This window comes from Hylaeus anthracinus, unplaced genomic scaffold (genome assembly GCF_026225885.1).
Source record: "Hylaeus anthracinus isolate JK02 unplaced genomic scaffold, UHH_iyHylAnth1.0_haploid 4, whole genome shotgun sequence".
Classification (NCBI taxonomy): domain Eukaryota; kingdom Metazoa; phylum Arthropoda; class Insecta; order Hymenoptera; family Colletidae; genus Hylaeus; species Hylaeus anthracinus.
The window spans coordinates 13,060,656-13,087,210 of NW_026535289.1; the positions used below are offsets into that span (position 1 = coordinate 13,060,656).

Genomic DNA, 26,555 nt, shown 5'->3' on the forward strand with positions numbered 1-26,555 from the left:
AAGTATAAACCAGTTATAACACATAAGCAGGATGTCATATTTACTACAAAAAACTTGTACTTCTCGATGTATCGATGTAGTAAAATAAAAAGCTGAATTACAAAACATCTTGCACCTCATGAAACTACCGTAGTTTGTATTTGTGCAAAGACAAAAAAAAAACTAGAATATCACTATCGTAAGATGAAATGTTTCTCATACACTAATCATTGGTTACTTCCCTTAAATTACACGTCACAAAACCAGTTAAAAAAAAAAAAATTATATTTAAAATACTAAATAAATTCAGGACCACTAGTTTAACCACTAACGAAAGTTAGAAAGTTATTAGTTTAACCGTGAATGAACCAGAAATTTACATCGAACGTACACGTAGTATTTTAATAAATCTTGTAAATTGTGAGTTGGTTTATTCAAATGATCGTTGTATAGCATGCTTATTTCATTGTACGCATTTTGAAATGTTTTATTAAAATCATATAAATAACGTTTAGAAAAGAAGAAGGAATTCCTCTTTCTGACATTCGATACTTATTTTTTAGAACACATTCAGATCTTAATATGTAATAGTAATTACCGTATCAATAATTTCTATCCATTGTTTCTTACATGTCTAAAGTATTACAATAAAAGCTTACAGACTTCTATATATGTATAAAATTTCCTGAAATAGTTGATAAATAGTTGTTTCGTCAAATATCGTCGAACAAAGAATCAAATTTATAGAAATGTACATATAGATTCGTTTATGACAACTAAAAACACTTCCCTATTTATCACGCAATTTCAGGAACTTTCTCAATGAAATAGTATATCACAGTGTAACGATCCAGACATTCAATTAGATTTTTGTATGTGGCAATTGCGTCTGTACAATTGTTTATCACAAAAGGCATATGTTGTTTGTCCATTTCAATACTTTTGAAAAGATATCTGGCATTATAAATGCACGATATATTATACAAATATCTCGGTATCTGTACATAGTAAGTACAAAGATATTTCATACTCCGCGAAGATTAATCATGATGAATGTAACAAACAACAAAATAGATGGACATCGAAATATCTTGGCATAGTATCGATATAAATTACTCGATACCGTGTGCGAAAATCATAACTAACCCAGGTTCGACCATCATATCTTCTGGCATGTGTGTATTATCGCAATAAAGAACTAATACTGCTTGTTTGCCAGGAACTCGTTTACAAACATAATTGTCATATTGCCGTCTAGAGTTCTGTCTGGTTTCAAGAGAATTTAAGCCTGGAGGCCATTTTCTTTCATGACAATTCTCCATTAATTCATCTATTACATGGGGTGGGCAATTATACTCGGACAAAGTCCTCTTTATCAGCGTCTGTAATATCGTGTTTCGTTATTTACTAGAACTGGTTAATATCTATCGATAAGTAATTCGGAGCGCAATGTACCTGTAACAATTCATCCGGCGTGGAAATCATTCCTCCCCATCTCGTTACTCTCGCTCGAGGAAGGGTAGCAGACCATCTTACAACTTCGTCCCTCTCCATCTGATCGGCAATGGCCCGCATCGCGGGATTCGAAACTCTCAATGCCCTCATAAAATCTTTCAGAAGATGTATTTCCCTCTTGTGTTCGTTTATTTGAAGTTGTTGTTCGCCTAATTCGCGTTTCATATCGGCGAGCTTTTGTTGCTGCGATTGAATGATATTTCTGAGTTCCCTCACGCAGTTGTGATCTTTCAACTCGTTCTTAGGGATAATAAGACTACATCCTTGCTCGCAAAGCATTGGTCTTTTAGGATTGTATTCGCACTGCTCCAAATGCGATACCAGACTATCAAGTTTAACTACAACTTGACATCCATACATTATATTATCACAACTAATACAAAGGCGAGCCAGTAGATTTCGAAGAATCCTTGGAACTGCTCTGAGTTGAGCGGATGTAATGGACGTGCGATCCAAGGGACACGTCGGTTGTCTGTTTATCCATTCGTTAATGCATGTACGACAAAAAGCGTGCTCACATACAGGTGCCTGCAACATATTGCTCACCTACCAGTCTTTAAACCAAACCAAACATTTTACAAAACTTTTATTATCATACTTAATGATACACAACAAACATGCATGAATACCCTGTACAAGTCAGACGTATGAAGAAAAAAATGATTTGTTACCATTACACGATAAAGAGAACAAGAGGAACGATATTTACGTAGATTTTGACAGAACGAACATTAGAAAAATTCTAGCGATTGCCTGACGTTACGAAATCGATACAAAATTCTAACGAATGTTTCCTACGAAATAATTCAGGAGATTCGGTGGAACGAATAGAAAGGACTGCTGGTGTAATTTCGAAATTATTTACCGTTCATCAATAAAAATGGAACATTATTGCGAAGAAAGGTGAAAAAGTGAGGTTAATTTCGTGTAAATGCACGAAACTGGTTCAATTGAAAACGATCAGAACGTTAACGAACGAAACAGAAAATAATACCTGGACTGGATCTTCCAGAACGCCAGAGCATATCGGACAAACTAGTTCCTCATCAACTTCGCCCTGAAATCGGTTCACATCGAACCCCATAATGCGTGCTCGCGACAAATCACTCGTCCTCGTACGCGGCGACGAGTCTTTCCTACGAGACACTGTGGATCCAGAATCAGAAATTCGATGGCGTTCGACGTGAAAGCTCGTGAATTATACCGTTACTTTCCACGAGTAGCATGCGACACGACGATAGTCGATTCGCGTAAATATATCAAAACTTTGCGGTTTTGTTCGATCGAAATTCAACGAGTTTATCATGCACGATTACTCGTTATTTGAAATAATCGCAGCGCCCACCGGATTAAGCCTTTTATGCGGTCTCATGGCCTAAATTTTTGTTGCCTCTTATGCTGTGCATCGACCACGAGTGTCGGCAGGTGTGTAACGTTATCTTATTGTGTCGAAGCTGGATAATGTTCAGTTACCGACGCAACGTTAATTATTTACATGTAACGCGATAACTTATCGGTTATATTTGATTTTATTATTATTAATGATTGCAACTGACAGAATTGTAGAGCCGAGGATCCACGGGCTCGAAAAGGATAGCGCCGAGAAGTGCCATCTGATAAAATAGATTTCTTCTTACTTGGAGCTTTTTAGCTTTCATTGTAGCATCGGTTTGCATAACCCTTACTGTGCTGTACATGGCGGATGATTTTTAGTTAATACACAAGTACAATATCATTATCGATACTTAACATTTTCAACCCTCGATGCGTAGCAATTGTATACGAAGTTTATGGATTCTTTATTATTCTACATATTTACCGGGCTATGTTGTACGCTTATCTTCAAATGAGACGTTTTAATAAGATTCATCAATCTGAAAAATTGGTGAAACCGGAAAGAAAAGATTAAAATACGTTTTATAAGCAAAATATTGTTAAAATTTCATAGAATTGCGAAGTATTCTATTTTTTCTTTTTGTATATTGAATTGCTTCCATTGTCCGTAACAATAATGATTTACTAGTCTTGATGATACTTGATCGATACTTTAGTGTTTCAATTGTACAGAAGACAGATTATCAAGAAATCGTTGTACTCTTTCTGATAGCACGTTGTATCATCTTCATTGACACCGATTACAAATACAAATCACTTTATCTTTCGTGACGATCGCGATCGTGCACATTTTGTTGGACATCGTCCTCGGCTTCGCCATTGTTTAGACTTCGCATAAGTAGGCGAGGGTCGCGAACGGTCTCGGTCCGTAAAATTCAATTGATCGTTCGCGAAACAATAAATCGGGATGTATGGACGACCGTACACGCGAAACTAAGCGCAAAATGTGCCACAAGGGATACGTTAGTTCGAGTTTACCAAATTATTTATAATAGAACGATGTGAATCAAGTTCGACTAGATCGAAATCCGATAAATCTCTCCGGAATTAATTGTGAGCTAGCAAGTTTCGATTGATAAGACGCGATAATCTTAAAATGATATCAAAATTGGAAAAGGGGATCAGTACTCGTTTGAACGTTACACGGACAGGTTGTCTTTAATAATTTCCACGAGATCGCGAACAGAATGAAAACTTCTACCAACGAGATACAAGGTACGCGATTATCTATTTCGATATAAAATATTTTTCCGCACGAATCGAACCGTTGGCTACAATAGTTACGTTTTATAAACCGAAGACCTATGGAATGTCAGTTATATACAGTTTTTTTGGAAATTGCTCGTACGAATACATTCTACACCCACTGTACATACACAGGGTGTCCCAAAAATGTTGCAACTCATTGAAAGGGGTGGTTCGGGAGATGATTTGAAACAACTTTTTCCTTAGCGAAAATGTTGTCCAAGGCTTCGTTAAGGAGATATTAAGCGAAAACTTCGACCAATCAGAGTGCTAGTATGCCGGTTGAGCGTAAGCTACGCGCTAGGCGGCCGCACTCATACGCTACTGCGGGTGCTCCAACGGTATATGCGCGTTCTGATTGGTCAGTGTTTCTCGTTAATATCTTCTCAACGAAGCCTCGGACAACATTTTCGCTAAGGAAAAAGTTGTTTCAAATCACCTCCTGAACCACCTCTTTCAAGGTGTTACAACATTTTTGGGACATCCTGTATAGTAATTGTGTCTCCCATACCCAAGAATAAGGAGCCAAACGACAACGCGAATCGTAGGGTACGGGATTGGTCGTGCAGGTAAAGCGGTCGACTGTGGATCCGAGGATCGTGGGTTCGAATCTCCGTGTCCAATTTTTCGTTTGGACTCTTACAATTACGATTATTTAATCGCAAATGCTAGTTATGATTTCAAGTGTCGGTATTTTAAACAACAGTACAAAAATACGCGAAAAATGCCCGTCTCTCATCCAGTCTATTAGAGCGTCAACATTTGTCTTGATTATCGAACCGCGTTTATCGAGAGCTTTAACGAGATATTCGGCAGGGTGACAAAAGTCAAATTGTCGAATAAACCCCATTCAGCTCGACGGCTGATTGGAACGTGACCCAATTTGAAAGCAAAAATGTAACTTAAACTGAACAAATTAACATAACTGACACGATCCTCGTTAATTAGAAAGATATTCCTTTCTTTTTATTACATGTACAAACAAACGAAGGTCGTTCGCGTGTTGAGTTATCGTCGTTGTCTCGAAGAATATGATCGTCGAGATGAAAACACGTACCGTTCAGCAGAAGTTAATCGCGGTGACGCAAAACCAACTTTGCGAAGATTTACATCGTTTCTATCGTTGATATGCACGATCAAATTATTCGAATCAACGTGAAAATATTAAAAATTAAATACCGATAGAATCGCGAGAATAATAGAATAAACGTTGTAATTAAGTTACACGGAAATGGATCGAACCTTTGCTCTAACGCTGATACGTGAATATTTTTAGATCACCCGGACAATGAAACTGACACGGAGGAGAATCAGAAGGCAAGTATCGAACGATTGTTAATCGATAGCGAGAAATGATGCAGGAAGAAAAATATTATCGTGTGTAACGTTTCGTTAGCAACAAATGGTATGATTTCCATGGTGTACGATTGTAAATGACTTCCCGATAACACTATAGAAAACTCTACTCTGTTCGTGCCGTAAAATGTCCGATACACCTTCAATGAAATATCAATCAATGATAAGAATAGTGGATTTAGAGATATTGGTAAATAAACTTGTTCGGTGTCGCGCTCACGCCTCCGCAAAACGAACCAGTTTTACGAAACAATGTCATGGCTCCTCGACCAGAAATCGACATCGGATTTCACTTTGTTTTCGCATGAAAATATTCGCTACGATATGTAGGGCAGCTTTTACTTTTACGAATCGAAATAAAAATTGCTTCAACTTCGATCTACGCTCAGGTCTCTTATCTCCTTATACCCCGATGAATATTCTATATCGTTTCTTGTCGAATCGTCGAAAGAGAAATAGTTCCGTGTTATCCCTTATCGCCGGTTATCGTCGCATAATAATCCTTACGATTACTTGTTATTTATTATCGCAGATTAATCGTGCAATTATTACTTTTAATGAAAAGGAGACAAATCTAATATCCATTTATCCAGAGAAGTCTTTAATATATCTAATTACGAGGATGCGTACATCACACGTTCCCGAGAGGTAGAGAGCTTCAATGTTTATGATATCGTATCAGCGGAACTTCCGATACGAACAATGCTGGTATACGATGAATATTTTATAGCAATTGTTCGTTCTTCCTACGCCGTGAAATTCATTTTATAGAAAAGCTAAAGTATTAGCTATTTATCCAAGTTTCTTTTGAGGTTAAAAGGAGTAGTTTTAGAGTCCGATCCTATAAGAATGGTGCTAGATTGAATCGTAGGATAGAGATATCGTATATCTTTCTCTTTCTTAGAAGCAGATCTTTTCTACGTATACAATCGTCTAAGACTTATATAATACGTTATATCGAGTGAAAAAAATATCGTTTCACTTGTATAAATACGCGAAACGTGTCCGTAAGGAACACAATGTCCTTTCAGAGCGTATAAGTATCTACTTAGTTCTTTACTTTAACACGTTCACGCCGGCGCTGCTACTTGTGTTTCTCGGCATGGGGCGGCGATGGTGTTACACGCCATCTGATAGACACGCGACCGTGAGCCACCGGTGGTACACGCCGGCGTGAACGTGTTAAACAAAAACAAGAATATATTTAACATAGATAGATAATACATACACTAGTCTTAGCACGTTGCTACGCTGTTCGTGACTGTCTACTGCATTTCGGCTCTCGCCACTTAAGGGGTTTGGAACATCAAAAAATGAAAAAAAAAAACGCTTTAAAAAATTTTTTTTTCATTAATATTTCAGCGATTCTGAACAATTCTACGCAAAGAAAATTGAAGTTGGAGCACTAGAAGTGGTAACAAAAATTTTCTTTACGTATTGTTGTTCAGAATCGCTGAAATATTAATAATAATAAATTTTAAAAAAGTAATTTTTTAGGTTATCCCGAAAGTTTCTTTCGCGAGCTGCACTCAATTATTTTATGTGGTCATGTTTATGTAAATAGACAATCTAATTTCATAGATATTCATGTTGTAACAGTAATGGAGCAAAATGTAATGTACTTGTAAATGTAACATAAAATGTAATTACCTGAATTAAAATGTAACATAAAACATAAAATATTGTGCATGCATTACTTATCAATAAAGCGAAAAAAAACTTTTGGGAGAACCTAATACTTGCAGTTGTACCGTGTCCCCGGGAGCCTAGTGTACTTTCACGTCGTTCCAAATCGAAACGACGTACAATGTACGCGTATATAAGTGTGTACTCACGTAGTCAGTGTTCGTCAGTAGCATCGTCGCGGTCTCGATCACAAGTGCTTGCATATCCGCGGGAACGTGACAACGCAACAAAGTCAACAGTGCAGTTTCCCGTACCAAACGAGACGGACATCGTTAGTTCTACTCGGATATCTCGATCGACCGGTGGACACGCCGCGGTCTCGTTATTTCCGTATATTTCTTGTACGGAAAAATGATCTCGACGATAGTATCGTTCGTGGGTACTCTAGTAATACGTGACGCGCGTTGACAGCGTGGTTCTCGTGTGTCAACCTTTGTTCGGTGTCTAATTTGAATTTCATTGTGATCCGTGCGATAGAAACGAGCGCGCAATGGATGCGAAGAGTGTTGACACGGAAAAGGTAGGGATCCCAGCACGATTATCCTTACTTTATCCCGTACGCAATACGTTCGCGATTACGGAATATTTTTAAAAGAGATCTAATCTACGATAGAGTCGATCGCGGATCGATTGGAATTCGATTGTACGTTGAATTAGAAAGTAGCTGGTTTTTTTTCAGCGATTTGTCAACCTTGTTCGAAACACGCTTCGCTCGCGTGACGTGAAAGGAATTTTTACCTGACGACAACTGATAACGGCTTCTGCATGGCTTCCATATAAGATTTACCGACTCGCGTACACGCCTTGGTGTTTATGTGTGTACATTATAAAGTCCATTTTTAGTAGTGATTGATTGCTGTGTGTATGCGTACAAGGTACCTTACGTAAAATAAATGTCGTAGAAAGCGTTACAGACAGCGGGTCAACCTCCTGTAGCTTTCAGAGCAAGTGTCTCGACTTGAACATTGTGTTACTAAATATTTAAAGTTATGGACATGTTTATCAATCTTTCAATTAACGTTGAAGAATTTACGGTCGAGCCTCTGATAAGAGTGTTTAATGCTTTTCGCACGGCAAGGTATAATCACATGCAATTTTCGTGAGATTGAGCGATAGCTGTTTTACAACCTAATCCTAAACTAAAGTAAAACAGATAGGTGCTGCGGTAGCGTGAGACGAGAAACAAAACACGTTATCACAATATTGGTTGGTCGTGGTCCAATATTAGTTTTAGTTCGCTTCAAAGCAATTCTTAAAGTTAAAATTCGACGATAGATCTTATCAATCAGGGCCGGCGTGACCTTTTGCGGGGTCGGGTTCAAAAATTTTGCATGGGCCTGAATTCACATTAAAATCCTACACTTAACTTTTTCAACGACGAATTATTTATTTATGAATGCTGTTACACATTACACAGGGTGTCCCAAAAATGTTGGAGGTCTATGAAGAAGGTGGTTCGGGAGGTGATTCGAAACAACTTTTTCCTTAGCGAAAATGTTGTCCGAGGCTTCGTTGAGGAGATATTAACGGAAAACACTGACCAATCAGAGCGCGCGTATACCGTTGGAGCGGCCGCGGTAGCGAATGTGCGCGAACGCCTAGCGCGTAGCCACTGCTGGCGCTGAACAGGCATACTCGTGTTCTGATTGGTCAGTGTTTTCCGTTAATATCTCCTCAACGAAGCCTCGGACAACATTTTCGCTAAGGAAAAAATTGTTTCGAATCACCTCCCGAACCACCTTTTTCATAGACCTCCAACATTTTTGGAACACCCTGTATATTGTTTATAAGATGAATATTAGATAATATTATTTTGATGATTTTTGTCACTCCTTGAAACTGAATCATCGCTAATAAAAGAAATGTCTTGCATCTGTTAATGATATTATCATTCCATAAAAAGTTAATCAAAATTTTCGTAGATCAGGGCCGGGTTCCGGCCTACGCGCTGAACCTGCCTTGCGCCGGCCCTGCTATCGATGTACATAATTTTCCCACTTTTTAAATACTTTTTATATACTAATACTATTTCGAAGAAACAAAACTTCGCCAACTCGATAATGAATGCCGATAAACTCGGCTAGAGCCGTTGATGTAAATAATTGTGCGACAACGCAGCCTTCGCATTTTCCAATGAAAAAAAAACAAGTTTTAATCGTCGGCAACGACAACGAAGTTAATAAGGTCAACGCGATCGTGCTACCGACGCACATTTACCGCGGCGGCTTCGTAACTGGAATCGCGCGTAACTCAACTAACCCAATCATTTTCCTTTTCTCTTGAAATTTTCCAGAAGCTGAAGTACCCCAAGTCGGTATTCTTCATCATCGGCAATGAGTTCTGCGAACGGTTCTCGTTTTATGGAATGAGAAGTACGTAGAAAATAAACGCTCGCTATTTCGTATATTATTAGCAACGAGATGACGTTACGCGGAGTTTTCTTAAAAACAATTTATGTTTCAGCCGTGCTGACGCTCTATCTACGGAATTACCTGAATTACAACGACAATACATCTACCGCGATATATCATGTTTTCACGATGTTCGCCTACTTTTTCCCCGTGTTCGGGGCGATACTGGCGGACTCGTTACTTGGAAAATTTCGCACGATCTTCTACTTGAGCATCGTTTACGCCATTGGACAAATTCTCCTCTCCTTAACTGCGGCTCCGCCTATAGGATTACCAAAGAGGTAGGTTGAATCGAGCCCATGAGAACCAGAGTAGCCTATCTACAAAATTAATGGTGCTGAGTTGTAAAGACATATTGGACCTATTTGCCAAAAAAACGTTACAGTTCTATGCTGAGTTCTATTAAATATTAATTATTAATAAAACGAAAGAAACTTTTGGGACAACCTAATATTCTTCATTCGCGATCTCTGCTAATTTTCGAACCAATTCAGAAGGAAACAGCGTTAGCGAAATTGTCTCGCTTACTTTAGGATACTTTCTATAATATACGAGGGACGTTTCAAAAGTCACAACCGCATTTGTGAAGTAACAAAAATAAAGAATAGATAAAAAAAAAACTCGTAAGGAAATTCTATGTTTTTCTACGTAATTGCCACTTATATTGAAACGTTTATCACTAAACATTTATCAAGTATTTCTTATAATAGATAGCCGTGTCCAAAATTTCCGGTCACGTTGTTACCGCTTCGGCTTTCCAAAATTTCTTTGACTATTTTAAAAAGATGAAAATCGGATAGGGGCGAAGTCTGGGGAGTACGATGGGTGGTGGAATACCTTCTGTCGTCATCGTGTATCGTCTCTCGGCCGGCTATGAACTGCGTATACAAATTTTAAAAATTCCATCGAACACAATGAGCGGTCGTTCGTTATCGCTGGTCTACTCGAGGCGGGGTTACAGGGGCGTGGCTACGACTTTTGAAACGCCCGTCGTTTCACGACGCAGTTGGCAAATTAAACTCGCAGAGGAATTTGTCCGGCAAAGCGACCGTCGATCAATGTTGAACCGCATCTGTTAAACGTCTAACTTTCCAGGGAATTTTCATTGGTTGGTCTACTCCTTATAGCCCTTGGCACCGGCGGTATAAAGCCTTGCGTGACGGCGTTCGGCGGTGACCAGTTCGTTCTGCCTCAACAGGAACGATACTTGTCCACGTATTTCTCGCTCTTCTACTTTTCCATCAACTTCGGTTCCTTGATCTCGAGCTTCCTTACCCCGATACTTCGCAGCGACGTCGAATGCTTCGGTGAAAAAACCTGTTACTCCTTAGCGTTTTTCGTCCCGGCTATTCTCATGACCGTGTCCATCGGTGAGTTTCGAACGAATTCTTTAAATTCTCACGATTCGTTAAAGAACATTTATTGCAAATACTAACTGTACCTTCTCTTTTGTCTAGTGATATTCATCGTTGGGAGGCCGTTGTACAAAATAGTGAAACCTACAGGGAACGTTGTCCTGGTTGTCTCCAAATGCATTTCCGTAAGTCTCGTCCGTACACGAGTGGAAAGTGTGTCTAAGAATTGTAACGATACCTTAAGCCAGGCATGTCCAATCGGTATGCGACGGAGCAAGGACACGTGCAATTGTTCGCGAGTTTTCTCGAGATCGAACACCGTTACGAGACACGACAGGTGGGAACTAACTGCACTAGTATTGTCGGTTGCTGGATAGTCGGCGAGGGAGCTCGATTGGCTGTCGCGTAACGGCGACGTCCCTACCCGCACGCACTTTCGGTATTGGTTAAGACGACCGAAGGTGTGACAAAGGCCGTGAACAAGATGAAGCGAGAGAGCAGTAGTAACCATTGGCGTAACGTTAACCCTCGGAGCCGGGCCACTATTCGAGCATCGGAATATGACTATGCAGTGTGACCGGTCGATAAAAAGGGACCGAGCGTAATCCTCTGTCCCCTCTAGTTTAATGGACCCTCGCCAGCAATCCAGCAACCGACGGTAGCGATTGTAACATCGAAAGTAGTGTCGGGCATGCATCGAGTTGGACATGCCTGCCTTAAGCGCAAGTCTCAACTACCTTAAGGTAGACTCTAAGGTAGACTCTAAGTTCCGCGCAGTTATACCGAACAAACGTTCCTTCCTCGAAATTTAATGCGAACGACACGATCAACGAATTAATTCTATCACTGTATCCGATGTTGCAGCACGCCATTTACCAGAAGGTGACGTCGAAAAATAAACGGGAACACTGGCTCGATCACGCGGACGACGAGTACGATAGATCGCTGATAAACGACATCAAAGCAGCCCTGCAGGTCATGAAACTGTTCATTCCAATACCGATATTCTGGGCGCTGTTCGATCAGCAGGCGTCCCGGTGGACGATCCAGGCGTCGAAAATGAACGGTGAGATCGGAAGTTTCTTGCTTCAACCGGATCAAATGCAGGTGATCAATCCACTTCTGGTGCTCGCCTTCATCCCGATATTCGAGGCCTGTTTTTATCCGCTTCTCGCGAAGATCGGTCTCCGGACGCCGCTCAAGAAATTGACTATAGGCGGCGTACTAGCCGCTCTGGCCTTTGTCATGTCGGCGCTCGTTGAACTTCAATTAGAGGTACGTAAACGAATCGCAGTTCGCGCTGTCGCGTAATACGCAGAATTCGATCTATTTTAAACAGGTCGGGTTTCGTCCAGACTTTTACCATACCAACAAGAACGAAAGAGTTGCATCTAAAAATACGTAAAACCGAGCAACTGATCCTCGAGACCGCGTTAAAAAAGACCACTTGATTTGCAGACAACGTATCCGGTTTTACCTTCGGAGGGCGTCGCTCAGTTACGAGTCTTCAATACCTTAAACTGTCCGGTAAATATGACAATAGGCGATCAATCCTTTGTACTTAAGGAAATGGACATGTGGGCAAATGTGAACATCGAAACAACCGGACGATTGTTCGACTATACAGCACAATCGGAATCGTGCAAAATTAACTCTAATGGTGTGTTTAGAACTTTTTGCTCCTTTGAAATTGCTTATTGTTTCCCTCTGCTCTTGAATTCCTTTATCATCTACTATCTAAAACCGATTGGGATTCCATTCAATTCCATTTCAGGTATGATTTTCGTAACGAGAGGCGTCGCAACTTCTTGGGTGATGGGACCTGATGGCCTCTCGTACAATTACGTTGACTTAATAGATAAATCGAAAACAGGTGATCCGTTGGTACGTGGTCTCCTTTTCGTAAACGAATCGTCCTCGCCTGTCGAATTGTCGCTACGTAAAGGCGATAAACCGTCCGTCTCTTTTTCACTAAATGCTGGCATACACAAAACCGCTTTGAAAGAAATCAAAACCAGCGTTTATGATATCTGGATTGGCGATCAGAAAGCGAAGAGCGATGTGCAGTTAAAATTAGGCGGAGTTTACACGGTCGTTGGCTCTGTCTCTTCAAACGAGAAGAACGTTAATATCGTAACCGTAACGGAACCAAACTCTATGCACATACTATGGCAAATACCGCAATACATCCTGATTACATTTGGCGAAGTTATGTTCTCTGTGACAGGTTTAGAATTTGCATTCACCCAAGCACCTACCAGTATGAAGTCTTTGTTGCAAGCTAGCTGGCTGCTAACGGTAGCTTTCGGTAATCTCATCGTGGTGATTATCGCGGAAGGTTCATGGTTCAGCAGGCAGGCAAGTACATCTCGTTGAGAATGATTTCTCGAGTACTTAATAGCGTTCGCGGAATTTGTCTGCTAATTTTATTTTGCTAACCTATTGTAATGTACAATTGTGCTATCTCTTTGCGATGTTTAGGTTTACGAATTCTTCCTATTCGCCGGGCTGATGTTCGTCGATATGATAATATTTGCCTTTATGGCAAAATTCTATAAATACGTTGAGGTACCCGACGACGGAAGCATCACGGAAGAAATTAATATGGACGTCAAGAATGGAATAGTTAACGAGTCTTACAAAGACAACGAGAAGTGAACTGTTAACTATCGAAATACTAAAGTTTACAGGATTTCCAAGTGATTTTGTACATGTTCCACACGACCGCGATATTTTAAGGTAATCAGAGCGCAAAGAATTATTATGCACGAACAATTTTTATTTTCTTTGTTGATTTTACCCCTGTTTCAAGGGTAGCAAATGTTTCTACGAAGAAACAGAAGACAAAAGGAGAAAAAGTCAAGTCATTGATTTTTTAACTGAAAGTAGAAGTTTAAAAATTTGTTCGTGTCTGAGATGACGTAGCAATCAATGTTTTACGTTAAAATAATAGTTCTATGCCATATGAATCTGACTCGAGTACATTATTCTGCTTTAAAAAACAAACGGAAATTAAAAAACAAAGTATGCGGACGACAGATGTATGTAATCGGACGCATACACTCGCAACAATTTTTAATTACTACAAATTGGAATAAATGGATAGGCTCTGTGGTAGCAGGAGAATATTTAATATAACTGAAAGACTCAATTAATACTTTGTCATATTTATGTTATACTAAATCGACAAGTCACGTCAAGTTTGTAAATAAAATTATATGTATAAGTATATTCTTTTCTTTCATAGCAGTTCAACTACGATTCGATAAGCATTACCATCTGTTTCATTTTGTTATATATATTTCACTTAACATTAAATAGACTAATTGTAGATGAAACTTACGAAGGTCTCCTTACGTCTTGAATTTCATTCCCGCGCTCAATTCTCTGAATTCTGTAACATTCTCAAACGCTTTGCACGATTAGGGTTTATTTACGCACTACTTGACGGAAGTACCGGTTGCGGTCACATATCTGAAATTGTTTGCTAAGCTTTGAAAATCTGCTCAAAACTTCGTTATAGGCCAAGGCCCTCTAGCCGCTAATAATTCTAATACATAGTAAAAATATCGTTACCAATCTATCTGTATAAATCCATTAAACAATATTAAAATCTACTAAAAGCGGTTAATATAATTGTGTTCATTTTTTCCCGGGAAAATTAAACTAGTAAGCGTGTGATTCGTTACTTTAAACGATGCCATGTAAGAGAAATGCATAGACGAACGAAAGTTCTGTATAAAATAAATAATTTATTTAGTAAAATAATAATACATTATTTATTCATCATACATTCCACCAGTTTTTGATTAATGGAAGAACATAAATAATAATGATAACGTTATACATTTACGGAATATATCGCGAACATGAATTGCAACTTTTTCATTGTGCCTATGCTATAGCTTACAACACATACAATCATGCTACAAATCACTATACAATAGTCTATTTGTACACAGATTGTCCTTTCATAGTGTCCTTCCTATAAAATATAATGAATTCTTCCAATAAACGATGTAGTGCTGTAAAGGCATTGAAAGGCTAATGATTAAGTCATGCTATTAACGTGTTTTAGTTCTAGAACTATGCTTGACTTTTAGACTAATGAATCTTCAGAAATTAATGTTTTGTCTCGTTATAGTATTTTTATAGATATCTGAAAGTGTAAATAGTAACTCTTATTTTGTGTAAGTAGTTGACGCTAATCACATACAAGTGCTTTAAGTTTGCCAAAATAAATAGTCATTTCTATATCTCACCTTGGATACAATAATAGGCTCTTTCGTCGTAAAACCGTTCTACACGTAACAGTTACAAGTATCATAGAAAAATAAAATACATATTATCGCTTCAAGCCAATCAATTATATGTATTGTGTGTATAGTACTCGATATCGAAGGTCCTTTGCAACAAATGTATATACAAAACTTTTGTTTGCACAATATAAACTCCAATAATAGGAATAGAAGTAACAGCACATGCAAAATGGTAGCTATTCCGTCATCATTTTTTCACCTCTGTTGAAATGAGTTAACAGTAATTTAACAATGTTAAACGAAAATATTACTTAAAAAACATCAAGATATAAATCTTATTATAAGATTCACAATCATTAAATAATTTCAGCTATCTAGATATCAAGCATTTTTTGATTCCATATAAATGTTAAACTTAAGCAATGCAATTACACATATACATATATGTATATATTCTTATCGTATTAATTCGTAGAATTATGTTACAAGACATAAACTATACAGAATCTAATCTGAAATATACTATCGACGACGTAATAAATTTGTAACAGTTAGATCGGCAAATATAAATTATGAACCAATCATTTAACACTACCAAATCTTCAAAGTCAAAAGTAAATTGTTGGAAGTTTGGAATAAAAATTATTTTCGGATTTTATAGTTGGAGTTAGCTGTATACAGCGATATAGAATATCATGGTACGATACGACTTCTAATCTGAACTTCATGTTGCAAGTTAGTAATGGTGTGTAGAAAAATAATGTCAATTATATGGTTAACCATACTTGCTATGAAAGTACAAACTATAGCACATCCTGGAGTTAAAAAATATCTGTTTCCAAACAAACGCGATGGTTTGTTACGACGTTAAATGTTCGTCACTTTATATGGTAAATCCCTTGCACAAAACGCAAAAGTGGCCCTTTGACAGACCCTTAGTTAACTTTATATATTTTGACTTCCTGCGCCGTATAGGTATTAAAGTTGTATACACGTAATATGTAGATAAATGTTTTCGATATGGTACATTAACAGTGAGCTAAGCACCAGAAAAGGTTTTTAAATTATTCGTATTCGTAACTTACTGAAACTATATGTGGTCCTCTTCTTTATTGGTTTGTGCTGGTGTTGCTGGTGTTGGATCATCGTGAAACAATGGATTCTTTACTTCCATTTCACCAGTCTTGAATAAAGAATAATTACGTAACGAAATCGAAAGTTATCGTCGTTAACAAAGCTTTGTAAAGAGGGGAAAAAAACTCACGGAAGCCAGTCCTGGGCACTCGTAAACGGTGTAGTCTCCTTCTTCGTTTTCTTCTTCGCTCTCTGCCTCGGAAACAGAGCCTGGATCTCTAGACGCGGAAACACGACTGTGGACATAATTATTTAAATGTTAGTTTCTTAAACTACGTCACACTAACTTGATTACTTCAAATGTACCGTTCAAACAACTTACTTCTCCATAGCAATAATTTGCTGCTTCTGATGTTGGAAATGATACATTTGAGCAGACTGGGCAAGTCTTTGGTCTCCAGAGGGTGATACCTCTTTATTTGGCCCTGTTACACCATAAGCTGGATATTCTATGTCAGCAGCCGCTTTAGCGCCGCGTTTCAGCCTGGAAAAATTGTACATATTTTAGAAACATTATTTACGCGAAAAAAAAACAATATTTTATCAAATATTTAATTTCTATCAAAAGTGATTTTTCTCCAACGAATATAATTATTTTTCAAACGTTACCTGCACCATGTTAAAGTAATCAATACAAGGGCAAACATTGCCGCAGCACTGCAGCCAGCAACAATAGCTGAAACCAAACAACAGAAATTCGCTTCAATGACGACACCGTTCGCGAAACAACTCTAACGAACACGTGTTCTTACCAATGAAGTAAATGTCATTGTTCAAATTATGATTCACGGGTATAACTAACGGGTTGTATCCCGTGCGCCGTTCCAGCTCCGGTATCATGATCACCGACGCATCTTTGATTTTCGATTCGGCATTCCTTACATTGTCTTCGTCCATCGTATGCACTTTTTCTATTATTACACCTCCTTGTCCCCAGTTGGTTTCGTTCTTCGCGGTTTTTTCCAAATCCGAGTTATCGTCGTTACCTATCGGCAAAGAAAAGTTCGTAAGGTTTCGAGATTACAACGCAAAGTAAAGAAACAATATAACGATACATATCGAAACTAACTTGAGGAAAAGGGAGCATCCTGGTAAAATCTTGGATCGTTCGGTTTCACCGCGAACGGATGTTTGTCGTTCAAATTCGAGTCGTCGATCTCAAAAGTGAACTCCGGGACGGTGGGGAGCGGGTTCTGCATCTTCTTGTTGATACCGTCGAGCGATCCGCCGTAATTCACGCGGAGCTGGAACAACGGTTCCTTCTTCGTCCCTTTGTCGACGTTCGCCCGTCCCTCGTAAGACGGATGCTTGAAAGGCACGTTCCGACCATATTCGTAACCGAAGTCCTGGTAATTGGCATCCTCGCTATTCGTTTCGCGAGGCAGAGAAGGCAACTTGAAACCGGGATACTCCACGGGATCGTCGAATCGATTCAGCCCGTACAACGGAAGATAACGCTCCCTTTCTCGCGGCGGCGTCTCGTCGATCGGCTCGTCGTATCGCGTTTGCCGATACCTCCAACCTTTCAGCTTTTCCCTCCAGAGAATATCGGCCAAGTTCGCCTTGTCGGTCAATGCCTCCAGTAGGTCTCTCTTTTTTTGCCGGTCCAGCTGCAGCTGATGCTTCTTGTGAGCTTGGTTCGCCAGGAATGGCGAAAGACGAAACCGATCGCCTTGCTCGAGGTACTTCATCAATTGTCTCAGCGCGACATTCTCCGAATTTTCGGGGACCTCATCTGAAAAATTTCCGAATTTTTAACGGACTTCGAAAAGGAGGAGGTTACTCAATTAAAGTATAAAGCAACCAAAGTATGGAGAGCGTGCAGGAATCGAACTATGTGGCTACTTTGAAGCTGTTTACCTACTCCTCGAGTACAATTTTTTTAAATTAAAAAAAAAATACTTTGACCGTAAGGGGGGGGGGGAGTCTGGTCCAGGTAATGTATTTGTCTAATGCATATAATTTTCAGATATAATTCATTTTTGTTATTGAAACATATACAGGGTGTCCCAAAAATGTTGGAGTTCCTTGAAAGGGGTGGTTTGGGAGGTGATTTGAAACAACTTTTTCCTTAGCGAAAATGTTGTCGGAGGCTTCGTTATGGAGATATTAAGAGAAAGGCCTCGACCAATCAGAGCGCGAGTATGCCGGGTGGGCGGCCGCGGCAGCGTTGGCTACGCGCTCTGATTGGTCGGAGCCTTTCTCTTAGTATCTCCTTAACGAAGCCTCGGACAACATTTTCGCTAAGGAAAAAGTTGTTTCAAATCACCTCCCGAACCACCCCTTTCAATATCTTACAACATTTTTGGGACACCCTGTATATGTATACATTCAAATTAAATCCACACTGTCAAATTTTCTTCTTTGAACGTCCCTTTATATGTAAACAAAGTTTCAATAACAAAAATTAATTATATCTGGAAAGTATATGCATTAGAAAAATACATTACCTGGACCAGACTCCCCCCTTAAATTTCTTTTTTTCCAAATGACCATTCTGCAATTGACCATTAATTTTTTAACACCTTGTAGAACGAACCAGACGAAATTTGTAAATTTTTAGCGCGTTTGAAAATATAAAGGGAATTGAAAAAATAAGGGTAATCGCAGAAATTCTGGATACTATTACGTATGCTAGTTCGTTGCTATCGCGTTCAATTTCACGAGACGGTATCGCGGGAGGTTAAGCTTTACACTTTTTTAGAAGTGTAGCGAACACGCGATGAAATGTTAGATATTCGGTAAATCTATACAAGTGGAATGCACTCTTACGTTTAACGAAGGAAGAAACCTAACCACCCGAGTACCAAAGCACGAAGCGATACGTTCTAAATTATACAACGCGTATCTTTTATCGTTCCACTTCCTGATATTATCGTAACAGCCCGTATGTGAGTTTCCTGTGGTCAACAGGCACGTTATTTAACGTATGTTGTACGCATCTTAGTGACAAACGCATACTTATCGAACTTATATACATGTCGACGTCGACGAAAACATACGAATGCAAAGTAATCTCAAAGTTTCGATGTAGTACGTTTTCCTCGAACGAAATTTTCTACGAGAACGAAACGAGTCAGTTCGCGACTCAGGTGAATAGATTTACTGGGAAGCGAAGAGAAACGTTCGAGACCGAACGGTGACATCGATGACATCGGGAAATGTTGAATTCTGCGAGAACAGCGGTACGGTTAAATTAGGAGAAATGGTGAGAATAGGCGAAACGAGAAGCGAACGAAGTAGTATGGTTAGGGTTGGGAACGTATAGTTGCGAGAGAAAGAGGGAGCGATGCGATACGGTTTACGGTCGAGTGTCATTACCCCCGAAAATGCAATGTTTTCGGCTGATCAGGACGGGTATAGGTGTACTCACCTCGATAAAACTTAAGTTCGCCGGTGGAGAGGGTGACGAGAATGCAGCAGGGTAGCAGCAGCCATGTGCAGGTGCAGAGGGACGGTGTCATCGTCACCGTTACGACTGGCAGGTGTCGGCCAGGTGTAGTATCCACAGGTTTTTATCGTCCGCCCGTCCGTCGTGGTTCCATATGTAAGCACGTCATTTCATTGAGGGCAGACAGAGAGCTTGCGCGGTCAAGTTCTGCTGCAATCAATACCACCATTACCCTTTCCACCGGCCGATACCGTTGCCGCCGACGACGGGACCACCGACTCTCTTGCCCTTTTCTGAACTCGCGAAAGATCACCTGTACACCGAGACACGCCGAACCGATACAAAGAAAGCCCAACGATTGCGAATGTTGCTCTCTATTTCGATCTCCTACGACGATACATGTACAAAGGGTGTCTCGTTATTAGTGTACGTAAACGCCAGGGATACATCGATGCGCAACGAAATAACACGTGCTCGAATACGTGCCAAGCAAGTTTCATTTCCAAACATCTCGTAAAGTACATACTTCTCGATACCTGTATCTGATTTAGTTTCTATACAAAATAAAAGTAATCGATTTGTACTCGTGACTCTATAAAAAAGAGGAATCTTTTGAAGATCTCGATAAATTTTATGATATTTACATCGTATTCAACGAGAGTTACGGATCGTCACGGTTCGATGTACTCACCCTTCGTATGCGTACGAGATCTGAATATATTTTGTTGTAGTTCACTTATTAATTTCCTAGATAGTATTCGTAAGGTTTTATTCTATTGGCAACGTGGTTGGTCTCATTTACTAAGAATTAGTGGTTCACATCGAAAGCTGCGACGACCGCTTGTTTCTTTTAAAACAGGTTCCCTTGATTACGAAAGGTCACGAGAACTCCGACACAGATCGAGATAGGAACCATTGATTTATACAAACTATTTTTTTCGTCTCGAAGGAGAATCGAAACGAGTCATGTGCACGTTTGTCGCGGAAATATATCGCATGAAAAATTTGTAAGAAGAAATACGAAGACGCGAGAGACTTTATTCGATAGTGTTTCGCGATCAACTATGTTTTATTCTTGCACGGTAAAAATAACAACAGCTTAATGCGTTTATCCGCTTACGTTTGAACACTTGCGTGCAGAGAGTCCGAACGTACATACATGGAATATATCGAAGCCACGTTCTTAATTAGTGAAAGTTTGGTAGGCAGCGTTAGTAGACATCGCAATTGCATATCTAGCTTATCAATGCACCGTTAACGTCGCTATGGCTGTTGAAAAGAATAATCTCTATCGATTGCAAAACCATTCAATTATGCGCTAATATATTCGTATACCCGCTCGATTCATGGGCACAGAAATGGTATCGTACAAAAATAAACACAAACACAAACAAAACGTGGTCTCGCCGTCTAGCGGTGAATAGGACGAACTAATTTTTCTACGATATGTTTTTTTGACACTGATTAACCCCTGTAATATCCAATTTTCCTTACAATTAACATAAAATAAAATTAAATAATAAGTGTATAAAATAATAAAGTGAGTAATTATTGGTCATTATGTCAAATTTATTAATACCAGTAGCGCCATCGGTGGGAAAACGCCCAAGTTCGTAGTGAACATAGTTCTCACTGCTGATGCTAGATGGCGCTACCAATAAATTTTTATTATTATTTTTTTTTCTTTTTCATAAATGCATAATTAATACGATTCATTGCTTCATAATACTACAATATATCAGTTTAGATACCAAAGTTATCATTGTCATGAATAGTTATTTACTACAGCAATAATTAGCGTAGCTTTAGCTAGTGGCGCCATCTAGCGACAACAGTGGGGAACTATTTCCATTATAAACTTGGGCGTTTTCCCACCGATGGCGCCACTAGTTTTAATAAATTCACAAATATCACTGTATTGATTAAAAATAATTAATTTGGCATCCTTGTAGTAAATGATAATAGATCAAATATAATTTAATAATTATCGCAATAATTATCATCCCTTTAGTTAGTGGCCCCCCTTTAGATACTCTTTGGGAGTGACGATGAGGGAGAAGAGGGCGAAGAAGGAGAGGAAGGAATGAAAACAAAGGAAGGGAGGGAAATGAATAGGGGGAAGAAAAATGGGGAGCAGACGGAAGAAAAGAAGTGAATGCAGAAGCGTGGAGGGAGGAAAGCGAAGAAGATGAATTTTATTAAAAAGATTAAAATACTTTATTCTTAACACAATATATGCTCAGTATCCCATGCGTTTAAAAGAAATTTGAATTCGAATATAAAAAGCGTACGCCATCTTTTCGAATTCTAATTTCTTACATAACCCCTATCTTAAATCCAACGTTTCAAGTTATCGACGAATAATTCTCTCAATTCTTCGTGTTTGCGAATAAACATTTTACAACAATCATATGTAACACTCGTACAATGTTATACATTTTCCACGTTTAACGCAACTTACAGAATCTCTTCGATATACATATACTTTTTGTACTTTAATGACTAGCAGCGAGAGTAATAAATTGCTTTATGCTGTAATACGATTAACATCCATGGTCCGTGAATCCATTGTTCGTGATCGAGCAGATCGATTTGTTGGTCGTGGTTTAATCGTTCTTTTTAGATACTGAGATCACAGTTCAAAGATTCACCTTTCGAAAGCGTACGGGACGGTTTACTTTTATCCGCGAGCTTTTGCTTTCTCTTCCGATTCACCACCCCGTCCGTTGCATCCATCATCCTTAATATGTGCGTTTGATCGGAACAATCAACTGGCGCAACAGATATGTCTCTGACCGCCCTAAATTTACCGCAATTATTTAGATGCTCGTTTTCCAAACGGAAAAAATTCCATATGAATCTCCTGTTAGAAAAGGAGCACCGATTACTTAGCGATCTACACGATTTAATCGATGCCTGCCATACGTATGCGTATGCATATACATACGATAACTTTAGATCGAGACAATGCGAATGCAAACGTTTGAAAGTATACGGCAAGTTAGTTATCTCGATCGTATCACTGATCCTCCACCTCTTCTACACATGCTTTATATCGCTTAAGGGAGTAATCTAATTTAGAATTTAGATAATTTTATACTACTTAAGATGTTCATTTAAGTCGCCCCATTATTGATACATATTTGATTAAGTTACATACAATTTTGCATAAAGAGACACAATTACCTGTAAAAATGTAAAGTCGCATTTGTAAGAGAAGAGAATAAAAAGAAGTTTTTCCAAAATGGTAGACTAGAATACCCCTTTAGAGAAGCGTACTCGCACAGCGTAAAAGTAGAGATCGTTCTTGACACGATTCACAATCAAAAGAAATACTTTTAAAATCGATTGATTTTATTCCTACTATGCTGTTAGTTGGAGAGCTTAGCATGCCAAACATGCAGGTTGATATGCAATTAAAAAAAGAAAGAGGGCGATTGATTTGATTGTGGTAATGAAAATGTACAATATTCGAAAGTAAGAATCGCAATTATAAGATGCTAATTTCAACGATCATGGAATTTCTTCAGCTCGTCAGCTTCATCGTTTCTACAATCCATAAGATGAATAGCTGCCTTTGGTTTAATGTCTTCGTTCTGTCTATAAGGCCCTATGGAGATATCCCGAACTGCTCGAAATTTGCCTATGTTGTACAGGTGTTCATTTTCCAGGCGGAAGTAATTCCATATGTACCTTCTATCAACCGATTGGTAAGACGAATTGGTACAATCGTATGTAATGTTTCTTATTGTAAATTAAATTTGATTCTGGATCATCGTATGGTCCACCGATAAGACATCAACGGTAGGGACACGATGTGAAATATTATAATAGATACGTATTTAATAAATTTAAAAAAAAAAAATATAAAATATGTTTGACTTATAAAATGTACGAGGGAATAAATAAAGTAGGAATAAATCAAATAAATAATAAAATTCTTTTGTACGTGGTAACGTTTATTAAAATTTATTAGTTCCACTCGGCAAACATTATTTGTTGATATAGGCTTCGTATAACTGAAATGACAAATGATTTTAAATATCATGCAAGCAATAACACGTATTAAGCTTTGCTGAAAATAAAACACTAATACACATATATAATACACAAGTCTTGTGCGATAAAAACTATTCCGTAGATGTTGGATATTAAACGCAAGCAGTATAATGATTTTTATGAAACATAAGTTTGTTACCGACAGCATCCGCTTCTGACTTACCTGAATACTTCCAACGGTGCTACTATGGAAACCATCAAGTCTGCGTGTACGTATCCCATTTCCGTGAGCGATAAAGAAAATGCCCATCCAAAACGAAGTATGAAGTCCTCGATTATCGCAAAGTAATAATAGTACTGAAAGATAATACGTATAAAGTAACACATTCAATTTCCATGAGTATTATGTAATCAAACTTACAGGAGAAGAATAAACTATTTCTTCCCTAAGAAATTTGTTTTCTCCTGCGTTACTATCGAATAGACCCCAATCCAATTTTACATCCCATGTGTATGCAAAACAAGAACTAATTATACTCGCAATTATCCATAAGTAAAAATAAGGGTTTTCAGCAGACATTACGTAATATTCTGCGAAGAGACGTAATATATTCTTCAAATTTCTCGAATATCCTCATTATGCTAATTTCAAAAACTTACTAGAATTAGTTAAATGTAGATAGGAGAAAACAACAACAAAGAAACTGGTAGCATATTTCGCCGCGTTTATAAGATGCGGAAAAGCTTCTTTCGTGTCCCTGTATCGTCGCAAACATTGCGCGAATCGAAACCATGCTGGTAAGCAAGCCACAAACGGTCTCATCGATAATTCGCGCATTATACAAGTTTCTGCGTCTATAGTAATTGTCGTTATTAAGTTTGAATGATTTTCAAGATAACGTTATAAAACATTAATTACAAACCAGTCACGTCGGTCCATGAAGAATTTTGCACGTAAAAGCAAACAAAATACTGGAAATCTAGGAAGACGGTGTGAAGAGAATTTAGTTGATCGGCGAGCCAGAAATCAGCAAATCCGACATAAAAAAATGGAGCGCAAAATATTCTGCCTAGGACACGAAGTGCCCAAAATCTTGCCTCTCGTCGTAACGTCTTCGTTGGATTGAATAAAAATAAGGCTAATAATGTATACAGCAACATCTGCGAGAAATAAATACACTTATATATTTACTAAACAAAATGCAGCAGCATGTATTATAATGACTTACGGGTTGAACAAATGGCGGTATTCCTAATATTTCACTGTACAAGAAACCCAAAATCGATAAAGACCAAACTAATCCAAACACGCTTGCCATTTCAATAATGTGCTGAAAATATATCGGTTAATAGTAACATGTGCGGTCAACAGTTTGTTTATCGTAACGATGTACAACCTGTTCCGATAGGTGATTTCGAGGATCAAGTTCAAATATTAAAACGTGATTTACACCGGAAGACCTCCAACCATAGACATTTATACCCATCAGAAAAAGAAACTGAATCATAAGAAGTGGTCCACGATATAATCTACATAAAACTCGCCAATTATTGTTATCTCTATACCATACACCTATAAAACGTAGCATTCGATAATAAGAATGCAACGGAAATCATATCGCGTGTACGATAATTAACTTTACTTACCCGAAAGTATTACTGCTATAAGAAGCACAATGAAAGCACCAGAAAAAATTCCAACTTTAAATGTAACCCACGGAGAAAGTTGTTCTCCGAGTGGAGGGACTCTTAAACGTTTCATGGCTCTTTGTCTGTCCCCATGTTCCAAATCGCGAGTAACCAATGCTTCTGTTTCTGCGATAAGTCTATCTATATCTTTGTGCGTGTGAAATAATGCTGTATCTACATGTTCTGCTTTCCATTTTGCTCCAAGGTCTATGTTTAAAAGCTAAAACGATACGATAGCTTCATATTGATTAACGTAAATATAAAATTGTATCCGCATACATACATACTTTATCATGTTTTTTTAATATCTTTCTAAATCCAGTAAAATTAAGATTCTGATAGTTCTGAAGTAAAATGAGAAAAAGATAAAATTCAGAAAAGGCCAATTTCAGCTCTTGAAGTTTACGCGCAGAGACTGGTTTTTTGTGTAGGATATTATTACGATAACGAATTTTACGGTTTGCCTGTTTATCTTCAGAAACTGATAATATTTCGCTTAGCTCGTTATTCAGAGCTGCAAATCTACGTGTAGCCTCTGCAAGTTTTTCTACAGGAGTAAATAACGTGTTAGTAAGTTTCCAAATATAAAACAAGATTATTACGAAAAATGTGATTTACCTGAATAAAATGTATTTATTTTTGCTAATTCTTTGTCACAGTAATGGAAAAATTTCTCGTCAAATTTATTAAAATAACGTTCTAATACATGTGACTCTGTAGTATCTGCTGTTGGCGCCTGCTCAACCGCTGCATAGAGTAATGCTTTCATTTCCTATACAAAAACAATATTGTTTGATATATAATATATATGATTTTTTAAATTGTTGAAAAAAAATTCTATAGGCTTCTAAGAAACTTTTTTATTTTTAAAATACATTTCTAGAAATGTTACTCAAGAATTTCTGAGGGTTTAGTGAAGTTCGACATTGACAAAATAATAACTAAAAAATCATTAACGTTAAAATGTTTATCCGGAAGAAAAATTTTCGTTTTACCTCATAATTTACATATTGTTTTCTCCATTCTGGCGTAATATGAGCACTCAAGTGCTCCGTAAATTTCATTTTTATAATTTAGATCACTTAGCGACCGTAGTGTTTATATTAGAAAAAATATATCAAAATGCAAGCATCGACAGCAA

General features: G+C 38.3%; 4 protein-coding genes across 15 annotated transcripts; 1 reads left to right on the top strand and 3 right to left on the bottom strand.

Annotated features, from left to right (window-relative positions):
• Positions 1-437: 437 nt before the first annotated feature.
• On the bottom strand, positions 438-2,886 carry LOC128894809 (E3 ubiquitin-protein ligase NRDP1). 3 transcript variants are annotated; one of them, XM_054156809.1, is made up of 3 exons: positions 2,489-2,886; positions 1,435-2,040; positions 438-1,361 (listed from the first exon to the last, which is right to left on the bottom strand). In XM_054156809.1, exons 1-3 carry the CDS (start codon positions 2,576-2,578, stop codon positions 1,092-1,094), a joined length of 966 nt encoding a protein of 321 aa, XP_054012784.1. In that variant the 5' UTR covers positions 2,579-2,886; the 3' UTR covers positions 438-1,091. The 3 variants fall into 3 exon arrangements, with proteins under 3 accessions (XP_054012784.1, XP_054012785.1, XP_054012786.1); XM_054156810.1 differs by having other exon boundaries at positions 1,435-2,022; positions 2,489-2,885; XM_054156811.1 differs by having other exon boundaries at positions 1,435-2,048; positions 2,489-2,885.
• A 1,112-nt stretch (positions 2,887-3,998) lies between these two features.
• LOC128894807 (peptide transporter family 1) lies at positions 3,999-13,905 on the top strand. 2 transcript variants are annotated; one of them, XM_054156803.1, is made up of 10 exons: positions 3,999-4,104; positions 5,411-5,451; positions 9,470-9,548; positions 9,640-9,868; positions 10,683-10,957; positions 11,045-11,127; positions 11,807-12,217; positions 12,401-12,602; positions 12,717-13,300; positions 13,424-13,905. In XM_054156803.1, the coding sequence occupies exons 1-10, from the start codon at positions 4,077-4,079 to the stop codon at positions 13,598-13,600; spliced, it is 2,109 nt and encodes a 702-aa protein (XP_054012778.1). In that variant the 5' UTR covers positions 3,999-4,076; the 3' UTR covers positions 13,601-13,905. The 2 variants fall into 2 exon arrangements, with proteins under 2 accessions (XP_054012778.1, XP_054012779.1); XM_054156804.1 differs by lacking the exons at positions 3,999-4,104; positions 5,411-5,451 and adding an exon at positions 7,312-7,696.
• A 769-nt stretch (positions 13,906-14,674) lies between these two features.
• Positions 14,675-21,187, bottom strand: LOC128894808 (uncharacterized). Of its 4 annotated transcripts, none has more exons than XM_054156806.1 (8): positions 20,847-21,187; positions 19,709-19,936; positions 17,405-18,070; positions 17,088-17,321; positions 16,945-17,011; positions 16,658-16,819; positions 16,466-16,571; positions 14,675-16,384 (listed from the first exon to the last, which is right to left on the bottom strand). In XM_054156806.1, exons 2-8 carry the CDS (start codon positions 19,797-19,799, stop codon positions 16,292-16,294), a joined length of 1,419 nt encoding a protein of 472 aa, XP_054012781.1. In that variant the 5' UTR covers positions 19,800-19,936; positions 20,847-21,187; the 3' UTR covers positions 14,675-16,291. The 4 variants fall into 4 exon arrangements, with proteins under 4 accessions (XP_054012781.1, XP_054012782.1, XP_054012783.1 ...); XM_054156807.1 differs by lacking the exon at positions 20,847-21,187 and adding an exon at positions 20,418-20,806; XM_054156808.1 differs by lacking the exon at positions 20,847-21,187 and having other exon boundaries at positions 14,675-14,967; positions 16,287-16,384; positions 19,709-20,361.
• Positions 21,188-22,135: 948 nt separating this feature from the next.
• On the bottom strand, positions 22,136-26,550 carry LOC128894462 (xenotropic and polytropic retrovirus receptor 1-like). 6 transcript variants are annotated; one of them, XM_054156190.1, is made up of 11 exons: positions 26,410-26,550; positions 26,033-26,186; positions 25,702-25,961; positions 25,373-25,634; positions 25,123-25,298; positions 24,955-25,056; positions 24,649-24,886; positions 24,386-24,580; positions 24,147-24,316; positions 23,949-24,082; positions 22,136-22,589 (listed from the first exon to the last, which is right to left on the bottom strand). In XM_054156190.1, the coding sequence occupies exons 1-11, from the start codon at positions 26,476-26,478 to the stop codon at positions 22,346-22,348; spliced, it is 2,004 nt and encodes a 667-aa protein (XP_054012165.1). In that variant the 5' UTR covers positions 26,479-26,550; the 3' UTR covers positions 22,136-22,345. The 6 variants fall into 6 exon arrangements, with proteins under 6 accessions (XP_054012165.1, XP_054012167.1, XP_054012164.1 ...); XM_054156189.1 differs by lacking the exon at positions 22,136-22,589 and adding an exon at positions 22,596-23,745; XM_054156192.1 differs by lacking the exon at positions 24,147-24,316 and having other exon boundaries at positions 22,408-22,589.
• Positions 26,551-26,555: the final 5 nt, after the last annotated feature.